At 37.4% G+C, this 13,657-nt stretch overlaps 1 pseudogene and 3 gene segments (V, D, J or C); 1 reads left to right on the top strand and 3 right to left on the bottom strand.

The window, feature by feature from the left end:
• Positions 1 to 1,566: 1,566 nt before the first annotated feature.
• On the bottom strand, positions 1,567 to 7,662 carry LOC120739718 (annotated as a pseudogene).
• Positions 3,342 to 4,101, bottom strand: LOC120739705. The segment is given in 2 exon segments: positions 3,342 to 3,829; positions 3,943 to 4,101. Coding segments are annotated over 2 exon segments (360 nt in total).
• A 13-nt stretch (positions 7,663 to 7,675) lies between the features above and the next one.
• Positions 7,676 to 9,427, top strand: LOC120739692. The segment is given in 2 exon segments: positions 7,676 to 8,268; positions 8,911 to 9,427. Coding segments are annotated over 2 exon segments (441 nt in total).
• A 362-nt stretch (positions 9,428 to 9,789) lies between these two features.
• LOC120739707 lies at positions 9,790 to 10,391 on the bottom strand. The segment is given in 2 exon segments: positions 9,790 to 10,100; positions 10,243 to 10,391. Coding segments are annotated over 2 exon segments (360 nt in total).
• Positions 10,392 to 13,657: the final 3,266 nt, after the last annotated feature.

The following is a 13,657-nucleotide window of genomic DNA, read 5'->3' as shown; positions in this document are numbered from 1 at the left end:
CAGGTCTTTCAGGAACTGTACTAAACTGGTTCAAAACATACTTAGAAAACAGGAAATACTTTGTATCAATAGGTAACTTCACATCCGAGCAGACAAGTATCACATGTGGAGTTCCCCAAGGTTCCATCTTGGGACCCCCTCTGTTTAACATTTACATGCTCCCACTGGCACAGATTATAAAGAACAACAAAATAAACTACCACAGCTATGCAGATGACACACAAATATATATCACAATGTCACCAGGAGACCGAGGCCCTGTACAGGCTCTTGGTAAATGCATTGAGGAAATTAATGACTGGTTGTGCCACAATTTTCTCCAACTAAACAAAAACAAAACTGAAGTAATAGTCTTTGGCGCCAAAGAAAAACGATTACAGGTCACCAGAGAACTTCAATCTATACATCTAAAAACCACAAACCAGGCGAGAAATTTGGGTGTAGTGATGGATGCAGACCTAAACTTAGAAAAACACATTAAGTCTATAACAAAATCGGCTTACTATCACCTCAAGAATATTTCAAGGATAAAAGATCTGATGTCACAACAGGACCTGGAAAAACTAGTCCATGCATTCATTTTTAGTAGGCTTGATTAGTGTAACAGCATCTTTACAGGTCTACCTAAAAAATCAGTCAGACAACTACAGCTCATTTAGAACTCTGCTGCTCGAGTCCTCACTAAGACCAAAAAAGTGGACCACATCAGTCCAGCTCTGAGGTCTTTACACTGGCTGCCTGTCTGTCAGAGGATAGACTTTAAAGTTCTGATGCTGGCCTATAAAGCTCTGAATGGTTTAGGACCAAAATACATCAGTGACCTCCTGACCCAGTATGAACCTTCCAGATCCCTCAGGTCATCTGGATCCGGTCTTTTATCAGTTCCCAGAGTCAGAACCAGACACGGAGAAGCTGCATTCAGCTTTTATGCTCCTTATATCTGGAACAAACTCCCAGAAAGCCGCAGATCAGCTGAAACACTCAGTTTATTTATATCCAGGTTGAAGACTCACCTATTCTCAGCTGCATTTGAATAAAGCACCAAATCCACACTTTTAAGCTTAAATTTCAAAACTTACACTAACTACTGATCTTATCTATTTCTGATTTTATCTGTTTTGATTTTATATACTGTTTTGTTTGTTTGTTAAGCTTAAATTTCAAAACTTACATTAACTACTGATTTTATCTACTGTTCTGATTTTATCTGTTTTGATTTTATATACTGTTTTGTTTGTTTGTTTGTTTGTTAAGTGGGTTTAGAGCTCTGGGTAGCTCCCCAGCTGGGTCTAGACTGGGTCTAGAGAGTATTTTAAATTCAGGGAATTTAAAATAGAAAGTAGCTCGGCCACAGAAGGACTGGGAGCTCCCCTTACGATAAGGGTTCAGATCGCGCGAACAGGTGTGAAATGTGTGTGTTTAGTTAGTTTGTTTGTTTGCTTGTTTTAATCAATTTTAAATCATGCTTTTTATTTGTTTTTGTTTCTAATGTCTCTGTAAAGCACTTTGAATCACCTTGTTGTTGAATTGTGCTATACAAATAAATTTGCCTTGCCTTGCCTTGCCTTACTCTGAGCAGTGGTCAGGGTCCAGGGTTTGAGTGACGGGGCTCTGTCCACTCAGACTGGCCTCACAACTCAGTGAGCCCGCCTTCCTCCACTGGTCTGCAGAGAGGCTCAGGGTGCTGCTCCAGCTGTAGTGACCATCTGTCCCCAAGACTTCCAGGCTGGTTGAAACCCCTGAGGATGTGCTGGTGCCCCCCACTGGCACTACTCTGTTTGTCTTCATCTTTGGATGGAGGGAGGACAGTGAGGGTGGGTCTCACCACACCCACTGGAGGAGAGAGAGGGGAGAAGAGCAACCAAAGACATAAGAATCAAAGCAGGAAAGAAATACCTACATGGTCTTTAATCATTGTTGATTGATGAATATTATTATTTCTTTAATGTTTTACAGTCAATAACTCATCTATGTGATAATTTTCAATGTTACACTCACAGAGTTGAAACACTCATGTACAGTTGAAACTTTGTCATCTGCTTCTTTCACTTCCTTTAAACTACAAGTACAATCAATCATCCATGAACTCAAAGCTGGTCTGTGTTTACTGACACTTTTTTTTTTACTTTTGGGGAAATCCATAAATTAATGCCTAAAAAAGTTATTTTCAAAATACAAACAATAAAGAAATAAATCCACAAACACTATATTTGACAATCAAAGCTTGAAAATAACAAAACCTGAAATATTTTAACTGGAAAAAACTAAAAAGATATTAATTAATATTTCAGAGAAACTTAAAAATGAAAAGGGAACAAAACAGTTTTTGTTTTTTGTGCTTTATAAAATAAACTCTGATTATTTGAGTTGTGATCTTGGGCAAGTTTTTTTGCAGACTGTGAGATCAACATTGTTTTATAAATAATGAAAATGATCAACAACGGTCACCGAACTTGATATTAAAATTTTATAAAAATGCTTATAAAATGTTTTGTAAATTATAGTAGTTGTGGAAAGTAAATGAAGGAAATTTCCGTCCCCGGTTTCCTCCAAGGCGTGAGCGATAAGCAGAGTTTTGTCCTTTCCTTATAATACTCCTAATTATTCAAAGCAACACTCAGGTATGCCATTCAGCTGGGTTAGTTACGACGTCGGGAGCAGTTAGGAGAACAAAGTGATACAGAGACTGTTCAGGTTGCTTTCCCAAAATCAACTCAAAGGTTTATTCATCAGACAACAGTATATATAGAGGAAAAAGAGGTTCGTGTGTCAGCAGGTTCTCAGTTCAAACCGGTACAGACTAAATAAGGAAACGTCTTCCTGCCTTCTGAGCAAAGAAGTATCCTTTGTGTAGTTTATCAGTTCAGCTACAATTTATGATCATCCCAGCAAAATACACTCCTAGACATAGAATACAGAGTTCTTCATTAGTGAATTCTGAAACAAACCACCTGGCCTTTAACAAGCTCTTTTCTAAAGAATAAGGAAGGGAGGATGGGAGTAAGGAAGTGGTCTCGTCTCTGTGGTGTTTTCGACCTTGGGGTACCAGCCTGTGAGTCTTACACATCAATTCTTGGGTCAGAGAGAAAGAGAAAAACAACTAGTAAATGGCTCTTATTAAGTAACAGTTTTCCTGTATAATATCACTATAAAACAATATCCTGTAAATGCTACCATGGTATCAAAATATCACAACATATATGGTCCCCACTTTGGATGGGTTCACTCAAGATACTTTACTAACAAATAGCAAATGGTTTGTAACTTTCTAAATAAGTTTATTAAGGTATTTATGCGTATTTATAGATAATCACCACATATTTTCTTTTGCTTATATTTGGCTTCTTTATTTATGAATATTTAATTGAAAAATCTTTATAATCCCAGCAATGTAGTTCTTCAGTTTTGTTTAGATTCATTGTGTTTGTGTTTGATGGACCAGTTTCTTTCATTGCAGTCTGTCACTCTGCACCTGCAGCCTTCAGCCAGACTGAAAGAGGTTTTTGTACAGTTCTAAGTCACTGTGTGAACACTCCACCACCATGGGCACCCAGACAGTAATAATCTCCAGCATCTTCAGCCTGAACACCACTGATGGTTAAAGTGTACTGAGAACCAGATCTGCTGCCACTGAATCGAGACGGAGTTCCTGAGAAGAGACTTGATGTTGAGAATATAAGCAGTTTGGGGGTCTCTCCATTTGTCTGAAGGTACCAACTGAGATCAGCACCAATATTTGAACTCCCTGTGGCGCTGATGGTCACAGTCCCACCAAGACTGACAGACTTGGTTTTATCAGTCTGAGTCAGAAAATTATTGGCAAATGACTCTGAAACGAAGAATAAAATAACAAGTTTGTTTTTTAGACACAAACATAAAAACAACAAAGAAAATTTCATCAAATATAAAACAGTCTGTGTCTTAAATGTGAGAATCTCTCACCCTGACTCAGAAAGCCTAACAAAAGAACCACAAACATTGGAAACACCATCCTGACTCAGTTTTCAGTGGAAGTGCATGAGAGCATGTGTGACAGCAGAACTTAAACTGTGAGAAGCAGTAATGCATGAAAGTGTGCAAAACTCGTTTTAGGAAGAAACCACCCACCTCTCCCAATGAAACCCAAAACACAGAGGTCAGGTGAGGAGAGGATCATTTAATCTTTTCATTTTATTTGTCTCATTAACAGCTGCATGGTTCCCCTACTGTCATACATCTGACCCTAAAGACACTGATTGATTTTGATTATTCTGACAAATTGGATCTACATTTATTTTGAAAAACAGAAACATATGAATAACTGTTTAAAGGAATTTATTTCATCCTCTGACTAGTTTAGTCCTGTACAGTTCTGTAAAACCTTGAGAAAAGGGGGTTATGCTCCATAGTTACCATAACATAAGCCAGGTATTTAAACCATGTACAGATGAACTGTATCTTTTCTAAAATAAAAAACCTGATCTTCTCTCATTCTCTTTTCTCCAAAGATGTAATGACTTTTCCTCTAATTTCCTCCACACAGCTATTTTTTTCTCAGACTTTATTGCCGTTACTTTGATGACTTCAACTTTTTCTGAGAAAGATTGAGTAACAAATTGTAATAGTTCATATGCTTGTTATAACACAATCTTCGGTTTCAGATGCAATTCCTTAAAATAACTGCATTATTATTGCATTAGTATGATGTTGTTGGCATTTTGCTCAAACCTCACAGAGCTGTTTGATTTTAAACTCATTAGATAGTAATTATTGAAGCTGAAAAAGACCGAATCCTCAGACTGTTAGGTAAAACGTGTTTTTCTTTAACATACTAACTACTAATTTTAGCAGGTTGTATATGTATACACTTATAAAGTCAGGTCTCTGTCTATGGTATGAAATTAATCTAATCCCCCCAAAAAATATCAGTATTCTGGAGTTTATATTACCTCATGCTTTGGTGCTTTAGATTCTGTAGACAACCTTTGTTTCTGTAGAAGGAAACTGTTTGCATAACTGAAAAAAGGAGCACAAATCTCAATTTCACTACCCCTTAATAAGTATCAAGGAGTTTCTGTTTAACAGTGCTGTCTCTAATCTCCTCCAAGAGATCATCGCTGCAGCACATCAGTCCCTAGTTTAATTTGATATTAGTATAACTAATGTGCTTGTTCTCACACATATGTTTCAACACAGCAGTAATTTAGATCTTCATAAGTTCAGAGTTGAGGTAATTACAAATTTCTGTGCTGGCTGTGCAGCTCAGAGAGACGGCCTTATACACTTATAGACAGCTGTCCACCCAGCAAAATATTAAAAATTGTCATTTTACAGAAGGGCAAAAATTTCTATATGATACTGAAACTATAGAAAACTATTTTGCATCAAGGGTGTGTGACAGATGTTCAAATTAATGCATGGGTCAGTGAGCACACACCTGCACCAATGGAGTCTGGGTGGAAATTGTACATTGCTGCTGTACAAATAGCAGTGGATGTCAAAATAAGAGAATACACATAAAATTGACTCTGATACACAGATCCAAAAAGCAGACTCGATATCGATGCGGGGTTCCTTTGTTTCCTTCTGGTAGAGTGTAATAAAAAAATAATATTTTCTGTTTGTACATGTTTTGTCTGTCTATGCCTCAGTTGTCATTTTGTGCCTTTTGCATTCGATGTATTTCTTTATAGTTTGTTTTCATACATTGGTTTGTTTGGTTATTTGTTTTTAATTGTGGGCTTTTTGTGGTTATTTCATATTTTGGAATTTTTTGTCATGTATTCATTGTTGATTTTTTTCCTGGTTCACACTTTTGTTTATTTTCCTTACACTGACTTGCTGTGAACACCATTTGTGGTAAGTTATTCAAAGGTCAAAACACACTGGCACCCTTAAAATGACTGTTAGCATTTTTAACGATACAAATTTAACCATGATACACACTGACCAAGACACAAATCTCCTTATACAGTTTTACATCATTTTGATCTTTTTTGTTTTTTTATACATGATTTTCTGCTTTTTATGTTTATTTCAAATGTCATATTCTGAGCATTTTTGTTGTCATATCTTTTTTTTTCCTTTTAATATATTTGCACATATTTTTGTATTTAATTTTACATACATACAACAACTATTTTTCTACATTTTCTATATTACAGTCTTATTCTGAGGAAAGGTACAGAAAAATGTCTGCAGCACTAAAGGTCCCAAAGAGCACAGTGGCCTCCATTATCTATATATTAAAGAATTGAAACAATCATGACTCTTTCAGACATCAGGGCAGAAGGGCCTTAGACAGTGAGCTGACCAAGAATGCAATGATAGTATCTCCTCAGTAAAAGGCACCTGAAGGACTCTCAGACCGTGAGAAAAAAAATTCTCTGCTCTGATGAAACAACAAACTTTTTGACCTGAATTCCAAACATGATGTGTGGAGGAAATTTGGCACAACTCACCACCTGACCAATGCCCTTCCTACAGTCAAGCATGGAGGTGCCTGCATCATGCTGTGGGGATGTCTTTTGGCAGAAGGAACTGGACTAGTCAGGGCTCAACAGCTGAATGTGAGTGTGCTTCATAACTGTCACATTGATTTTTGCTAATCAAGCTTGTCACTATCAGTTATATTAAAAAGTGTTTGATCTTTTGTTAGAGGGATGCTAATGACTTCAACTGTTGTTAGAATCAAATTTGAATACAGGCGATATTACACACAAGTAAAGAAAAAGAAGAGATATTTTGGCCATAATCAATAAACCTGAATTAGATGCTGTGAAAATTTAACATTTACAAAACTAATAATTTAAACAGAAATCATATAACTAACCAGCCAAGTTTTGATTTTCTTTTCAGAAAATGTGTGCAGAACATGACATTGTGTAATCTTGCTGAAAATGCCCCCAACAGATATGTAATATCTTAATTTAATGTTGTATTTAGTGCTTGGTGAGGTTACTGTCAGCTCTGTGTTCACTGGTCTGTGTCAGAGTCTCTTCCTTTTTAGCAGCTGCAGTCAGTTCCTGCTGTAACAGCTCAGTGTCTCTGCAGTCTGACTGAGGGAGGTTTTTGTATGACTACAAATCACTGTGTGAATACATTAGCACTGTTTATGTAGTGGTAACTCTGACAGTAGTAAACTGCTGCATCTTCAGCCTGAACTCCACTGATGGTCATAGAGAAGTCAGAGCTGCTTCCACTGCCACTAAATCGAGATGGTGTTCCTGCCTCAAGCTTTTTTGCAAATCTTATTAGGAGCTTTGGAGTCTGTCCAGATTTCTGTTGATACCAGAATATAAAATCATCATCATCAGAATTTCTGTAAACAGCTTGGCTGGTCCTACAGGTCAGAGTGACAGTGGATCCAGGAGTAGATGTCACTACTGGAGGTTGAGTCACAGTCACCTGACCGCTGCATCCTGCAGACAAAAACAAATCATTCATTTATCAGCAGAAATCAATGAGAGAAAAAGCAGCACATCATGTTTGAAATGTTGCTGAGTGAATGAACCTGTAAAACAGCAGCAGGTCAGCGTCCAGATGAGGATGGTGATGAGAGTCATGGTGGTTGTGCTTTCTGCTGTGTTGACTGACAGATGTGAGTCCTGCAGTGTTGAACTCACAGGACTATAAACCTTCTCAGTTCTCTGGAGGATCAGCTGATGATGCAAAGCCTCCTCTCTATGGAAATCATTTCTCTGCGCTCAACACACTGAAGGCAACGAGGGGCACAAAGTCAGAAGACAAAATTGTTTGGATTAATACTATTATACATAAAACTTGAATGATACCACTGATGTCTTATGGAATAGAGTAAAATATAAAGAAAATATAATTCTGCATTTTTAATATCTGGATTAAAACAGCCCTTTGGTTGGTCAGCTTACTTCATACTTTTGGTAACAGACATTGCGCCTCTATTGCTGTCCACAGTATATCGCCAAAATCTCATAATTCATGCTTTAGAAGCATTTTAGTTTCTGTGTTTTTCTTTTTTCTTTTTGCTGATATAGCTTTATTTCATTTGACAATCTTTTGTCTTTCAATTGGTAATAGTCCAAATAAAATTATGAAAATGACTAAAAATCATCAACAAATTTAAGTTATTTTTTCTTAAATCATTCTATCCATTTAATGAGGTTTAAACTGTGATGATTTACTTGAGAAAAGGTTCATTTTCAGCAGTTAGACACTTGTTCAGCGTGCAGAAGGTTTTTGTACGGCCACTTAATGAGTTTGTATCACTGTGGTGGACTTTTGGTGGAGGAACCAAACTCATCGTTGACTGTAAGTATGAAAAACGTTTACTTTGTGCAGTCCATGGTAGCTCTTTAAAAGAAATTACTGAACAGAACATTCCTAAAATTATGTCATTATTGTTAATCATTTTAACTATTAAGGTGGAATTAGAATAAACTTCACAGAGATCAACATTTATTCAGTCTTTAAAAAAATGTTTTAATTTGCTGAAAACAAAATTATTTTTGTTATTATTTGTTCTTCTATAATCATTTTACAGTTAAATATTTAAAACTAAGGTTTGGTGATAGTGAAGTTGTTCCTCCCTAAATATGACTGTTTGATTTAAATTTTCTTTTCACTTATGAATTTTAAAAGTAAGTATTTAAGTATAAGTATATAAGTGTGAATTTCTCTTGTGGACATTATTTTTTCGGTGTATTCAGATCAGTTTTGTCTTTGTGGTTCAATTATTTTACATTTAAAGAAGTGAAAGAAACAGATGTGACATTTGAACCATATTCACGTGATTCAGCTGAAAGTCAGAAAAGTATCCTACAGATCAGTTATTGACTGTAACAGTGATGTTTTTTATCAACAATTACTGTCACTTTTTCAGATGTGTTTACCAGGTTTCATTCCTTTCTTCTTTATCTTCTTCCCCCCTCTTCTCCACCTTTTCTCCTCCAGTGGGTGTGGTGAAGCCCACTCTGACCGTGCTCCCACACCAGAGCAGTGCCACTCTGGTGTGTCTGGCCAGTGGGGGTTTTCCGTCAAATTGGAAGCTGGGCTGGAAGCTGGGGGGCACCAGTACATCCTCAGGGGTGTCAAACAGCTTGGAGGCTCAGGGTACAGACGGTCGCTACAGCTGGAGCAGCACCCTGAGCCTCTCTGCAGACCAGTGGAGGAAGGCGGGCTCAGTGAGCTGTGAGGCCAGTCTGAGTGGACAGAGCCCCGTCACTCAAACCCTGGACCCTGACCACTGCTCAGAGTAGAGCTTCAACAATATTTCATGCGTGTGAAGCTTTTTATATTTTGATGAAGCTACATGTCTCCTCTGTTGCGATATTTCTCCAGACTTTTGACTCTATTAATCTAAATGCAGAATTCATCAGCTATTCATATTATATTGTGCTTTAAAACCATGCTGTAAGAAAGAGAAAACAAGTCTATATCACAAAATAAAATCGCAGCTTGTGAAAAATCACTTTTGTGTTATTGTTTTTCCATTACTTTGCATAGAAATACTTGATCAAACCTCCATATTTCTCTTAGATATTTATACATTTACATTTATACATTTATGTATGTAAATATAAAAAATACAGAAATATTTCTTTATACATATTAATTTCTATCGGGGCACCTAACAGACCTGCACATGATGTTTTGTTCATTGAGATATATTTAAGTATTTCTTTTAATAAACAAAGCTGTGTATTTCTTCAGTTTTGTTTAGATTCTTTGTGTTTTTGCTTTTGTGGTGTCGAGTTGATCGGTTATTGCAGTCTGTCACTCTGCACCTGCAGCCTTCAGCCAGACTGAAGGAGGTTTTTGTACAGCTATAAATCACTGTGTGAACACTCCACCACCATGGAAGCCCATACAGTAATAATCTCCAGCATCTTCAGCCTGAAACCCACTGATGGTTAAAGTGTACTGAGAACCAGATCTACTGCCACTGAATCGAGACGGAGTTCCTGAAGAGAGACTTGATGCTCTGTATATAAGAAGTTTGGGACTCTCTCCAGTTTTCTGAAGGTACCAACTGAGATCAGCACCAATGTTTGAACTCCCTGTAGCACTGATGGTCACAGTCCCACCAAGACTGACAGACTTGACTTCATCAGTCTGAGTCAGAAAATTATTGGCAAATGACTCTGAAATGAAAGGAAAAACATTTTAAAATGTATTTTTATTCACCAAAAACTTCAGAATGAATGTACTCATAAAACAAGCTGAGTAAATTTCACCAAACAACATTCTCCTGAAATATTATTATCAGTTTTTTGAATCTCTCACCCTGACTCAGAAAGCCTAACAAAAGAACCACAAACATTGGAAACACCATCCTGACTCAGTTTTCGGTGGAAGTGAATGAGAGCATGTGTGACAGCAGAACTTAAACTGTGAGGAGCAGTGATGCATGAAAGTGTGCAAAACACACTGTAGGAGGAAACCACCCACCTCTCCCAATGAAACAGAAAACACAGAGGTCGTGTGAGGAGAGGATCGTTCAACTTTTCATTATATTTGCTCATTAACAGCTGCATGGTTCCCCTACTGTCATACATCTGACACTAAAGACACTGATTGATTTTGATTATTCTGACAAACTGAACTTTATTTTGAAAAAAAAAGAAAGAAATATACAGGGAGTGCAGAATTATTAGGCAAGTTGTATTTTTGAGGAATAATTTCATTATTGAACAACAACCATGTTCTCAATGAACCCAAAAAACTCATGAATATCAAAGCTGAATGTTTTTGGAAGTAGTTTTTAGTTCGTTTTTAGTTTTAGCTATTTTAGGGGGATATCTGTGTGTGCAGGTGACTATTACTGTGCATAATTATTAGGCAACTTAACAAAAAACAAATATATACCCATTTCAATTATTTATTTTTACCAGTGACACCAATATAACATCTCCACATTCACAAATATACATTTCTGACATTCAAAAACAAAACAAAAACAAATCAGCGACCAATATAGCCACCTTTCTTTGCAAGGACACTCAAAAGCCTGCCATCCATGGATTCTGTCAGTGTTTTGATCTGTTCACCATCAACATTGCGTGCAGCAGCAACCACAGCCTCCCAGACACTGTTCAGAGAGGTGTACTGTTTTCCCTCCTTGTAAATCTCACATTTGATGATGGACCACAGGTTCTCAATGGGGTTCAGATCAGGTGAACAAGGTGGCCATGTCATTAGTTTTTCTTCTTTTATACCCTTTCTTGCCAGCCACGCTGTGGAGTACTTGGACGCGTGTGATGGAGCATTGTCCTGCATGAAAATCATGTTTTTCTTGAAGGATGCAGACTTCTTCCTGTACCACTGCTTGAAGAAGGTGTCTTCCAGAAACTGGCAGTAGGACTGGGAGTTGAGCTTGACTCCATCCTCAACCCGAAAAGGCCCCACAAGCTCATCTTTGATGATACCAGCCCAAACCAGTACTCCACCTCCACCTTGCTGGCGTCTGAGTCGGACTGGAGCTCTCTGCCCTTTACCAATCCAGCCACGGGCCCATCCATCTGGCCCATCAAGACTCACTCTCATTTCATCAGTCCATAAAACCTTAGAAAAACCAGTCTTGAGATATTTCTTGGCCCAGTCTTGACGTTTCAGCTTGTGTGTCTTGTTCAGTGGTGGTCGTCTTTCAGCCTTTCTTACCTTGGCCATGTCTCTGAGTATTGCACACCTTGTGCTTTTGGGCACTCCAGTGATGTTGCAGCTCTGAAATATGGCCAAACTGGTGGCAAGTGGCATCTTGGCAGCTGCACGCTTGACTTTTCTCAGTTCATGGGCAGTTATTTTGCGCCTTGGTTTTTCCACACGCTTCTTGCGACCCTGTTGACTATTTTGAATGAAACGCTTGATTGTTCGATGATCACGCTTCAGAAGCTTTGCAATTTTGAGACTGCTGCATCCCTCTGCAAGATATCTCACTATTTTTGACTTTTCTGAGCCTGTCAAGTCCTTCTTTTGACCCATTTTGCCAAAGGAAAGGACGTTGCCTAATAATTATGCACACCTGATATAGGGTGTTGATGTCATTAGACCACACCCCTTCTCATTACAGAGATGCACATCACCTAATATGCTTAATTGGTAGTAGGCTTTTGAGCCTATACAGCTTGGAGTAAGACAACATGCATGAAGAGGATGATGTGGACAAAATACTCATTTGCCTAATAATTCTGCACTCCCTGTATGAATAGTGGTTTAAAGGAATGAATAGTAAACTGGTCTAACATTACTTACTCTGAATAGTTTAGTCCTGTACACCTCTGTAGAACCCTGAGAAGAAGGGTATGTACTCCATAGTAAAAACCATAAACCAGGTATTTTATATTTTGAACCATGTACAGATGAACTATATCTTATGCAAAAATAAAAAAAATCTAATCTTCTCTCATTCTCTTTTCTCCAATGATGTCATGAGTTTTCTTCTAATTTCCTCCAAACAGCTATGTTTTCTCCGACTGTATTGCTGTTACTTTTCTTTCCTCAAAGTTTACTTAGAGAGATTGAGTAACAAATTTTAATATTTTATATATTTTTTATAACACACTCTTCAGTTTCAGATGCATTTTTGAGTTCCTGCATTATCAAATAACAGAATGGTATTCCATCTTTGTATATCTGATTTTATAGCTTCATTTAGCGGGGCATAGTTAGCACTGAAAATTTTGGTGAAGTCACAGTATATTACCACCCCTAGGTACCTAATGCTATCTGCAGCCCATTTCCATTTATAGCGATTCTGAATTTCGACTGGCGGTTCATAGTTTAAAGTTAATATCTGCGTTTTATTTACATTAACCTTGTATCCAGAAAGAGCCATACTCTGATAGCATTTCCATGATTTTGGGAAGTGCCTGTGTGGGATAGGCAGTGTTGGTCAAGTTACTTGAAAAAAGTAATCAGTAACTAATTACTTATTACTTCCCCCAAAAAGTAATCTCGTTACTTTACTGATTACTTATTTTCAAAAGTAATTAATTACTTAATTACTTAGTTACTTTTTAAAAACACGATTTACAACCTGAAGAGGTGATAAAGCGATAGATCTTTCAGCCCAATTCTACTTTTTCTACATAATCCATCATACAAAATGTAATCAAATGGAAAAGTCTCTTTTTTAAAACTTGTTTTATTAGTTTTAATCTTTTAACTTTATGCATCAAGCAAAAATTTAATTAAATGCAACATTCTCTGACTGGAAAAAATTTGTTTAATATTTAAACCTATTTTCTACACATTCCAGCACATAAAATAAAATATTTTTTGTGTTTACACTCACTCTTTCAAATAGATGCAAGTAAAACACAGCAGAAAATAAATAAAGTCAAAGACTCAGTGGTCCTGTTGCTCTATTTTCACCTGTAAAGCAGGACTGCGGTAGGCGGAGGTTTACCCTGGTGCAGGTGTGCCGCAGCGGTCAGTGGAAGAATCCGCGAGTTTCTCTGTGAGTTTCCCATTATGTCATAGCGCACTTGGTGCTTGCTTGGAAGTTTAGGGGTTTTTTTCGCTGTAAAAAGAAGTTTTCTTCCCACACACAACGGACGCTAATGTTTTTGTCACTTTTTATGGAATCAAACTTAAAGTAAGGTCAGTACTTCCACGCCTTAAACGCTGCACGCTCATACTCTCTCCCGCAGTTGATTCATTGTTGATCTGCACACAGCTGTTGTCACGAACGTCGCACTTG

Source organism: Simochromis diagramma, unplaced genomic scaffold (genome assembly GCF_900408965.1).
Source record: "Simochromis diagramma unplaced genomic scaffold, fSimDia1.1 OVJJ01000304.1, whole genome shotgun sequence".
NCBI classification, from domain to species: domain Eukaryota; kingdom Metazoa; phylum Chordata; class Actinopteri; order Cichliformes; family Cichlidae; genus Simochromis; species Simochromis diagramma.
This window is presented reverse-complemented; position numbering and strand designations above follow the sequence as displayed.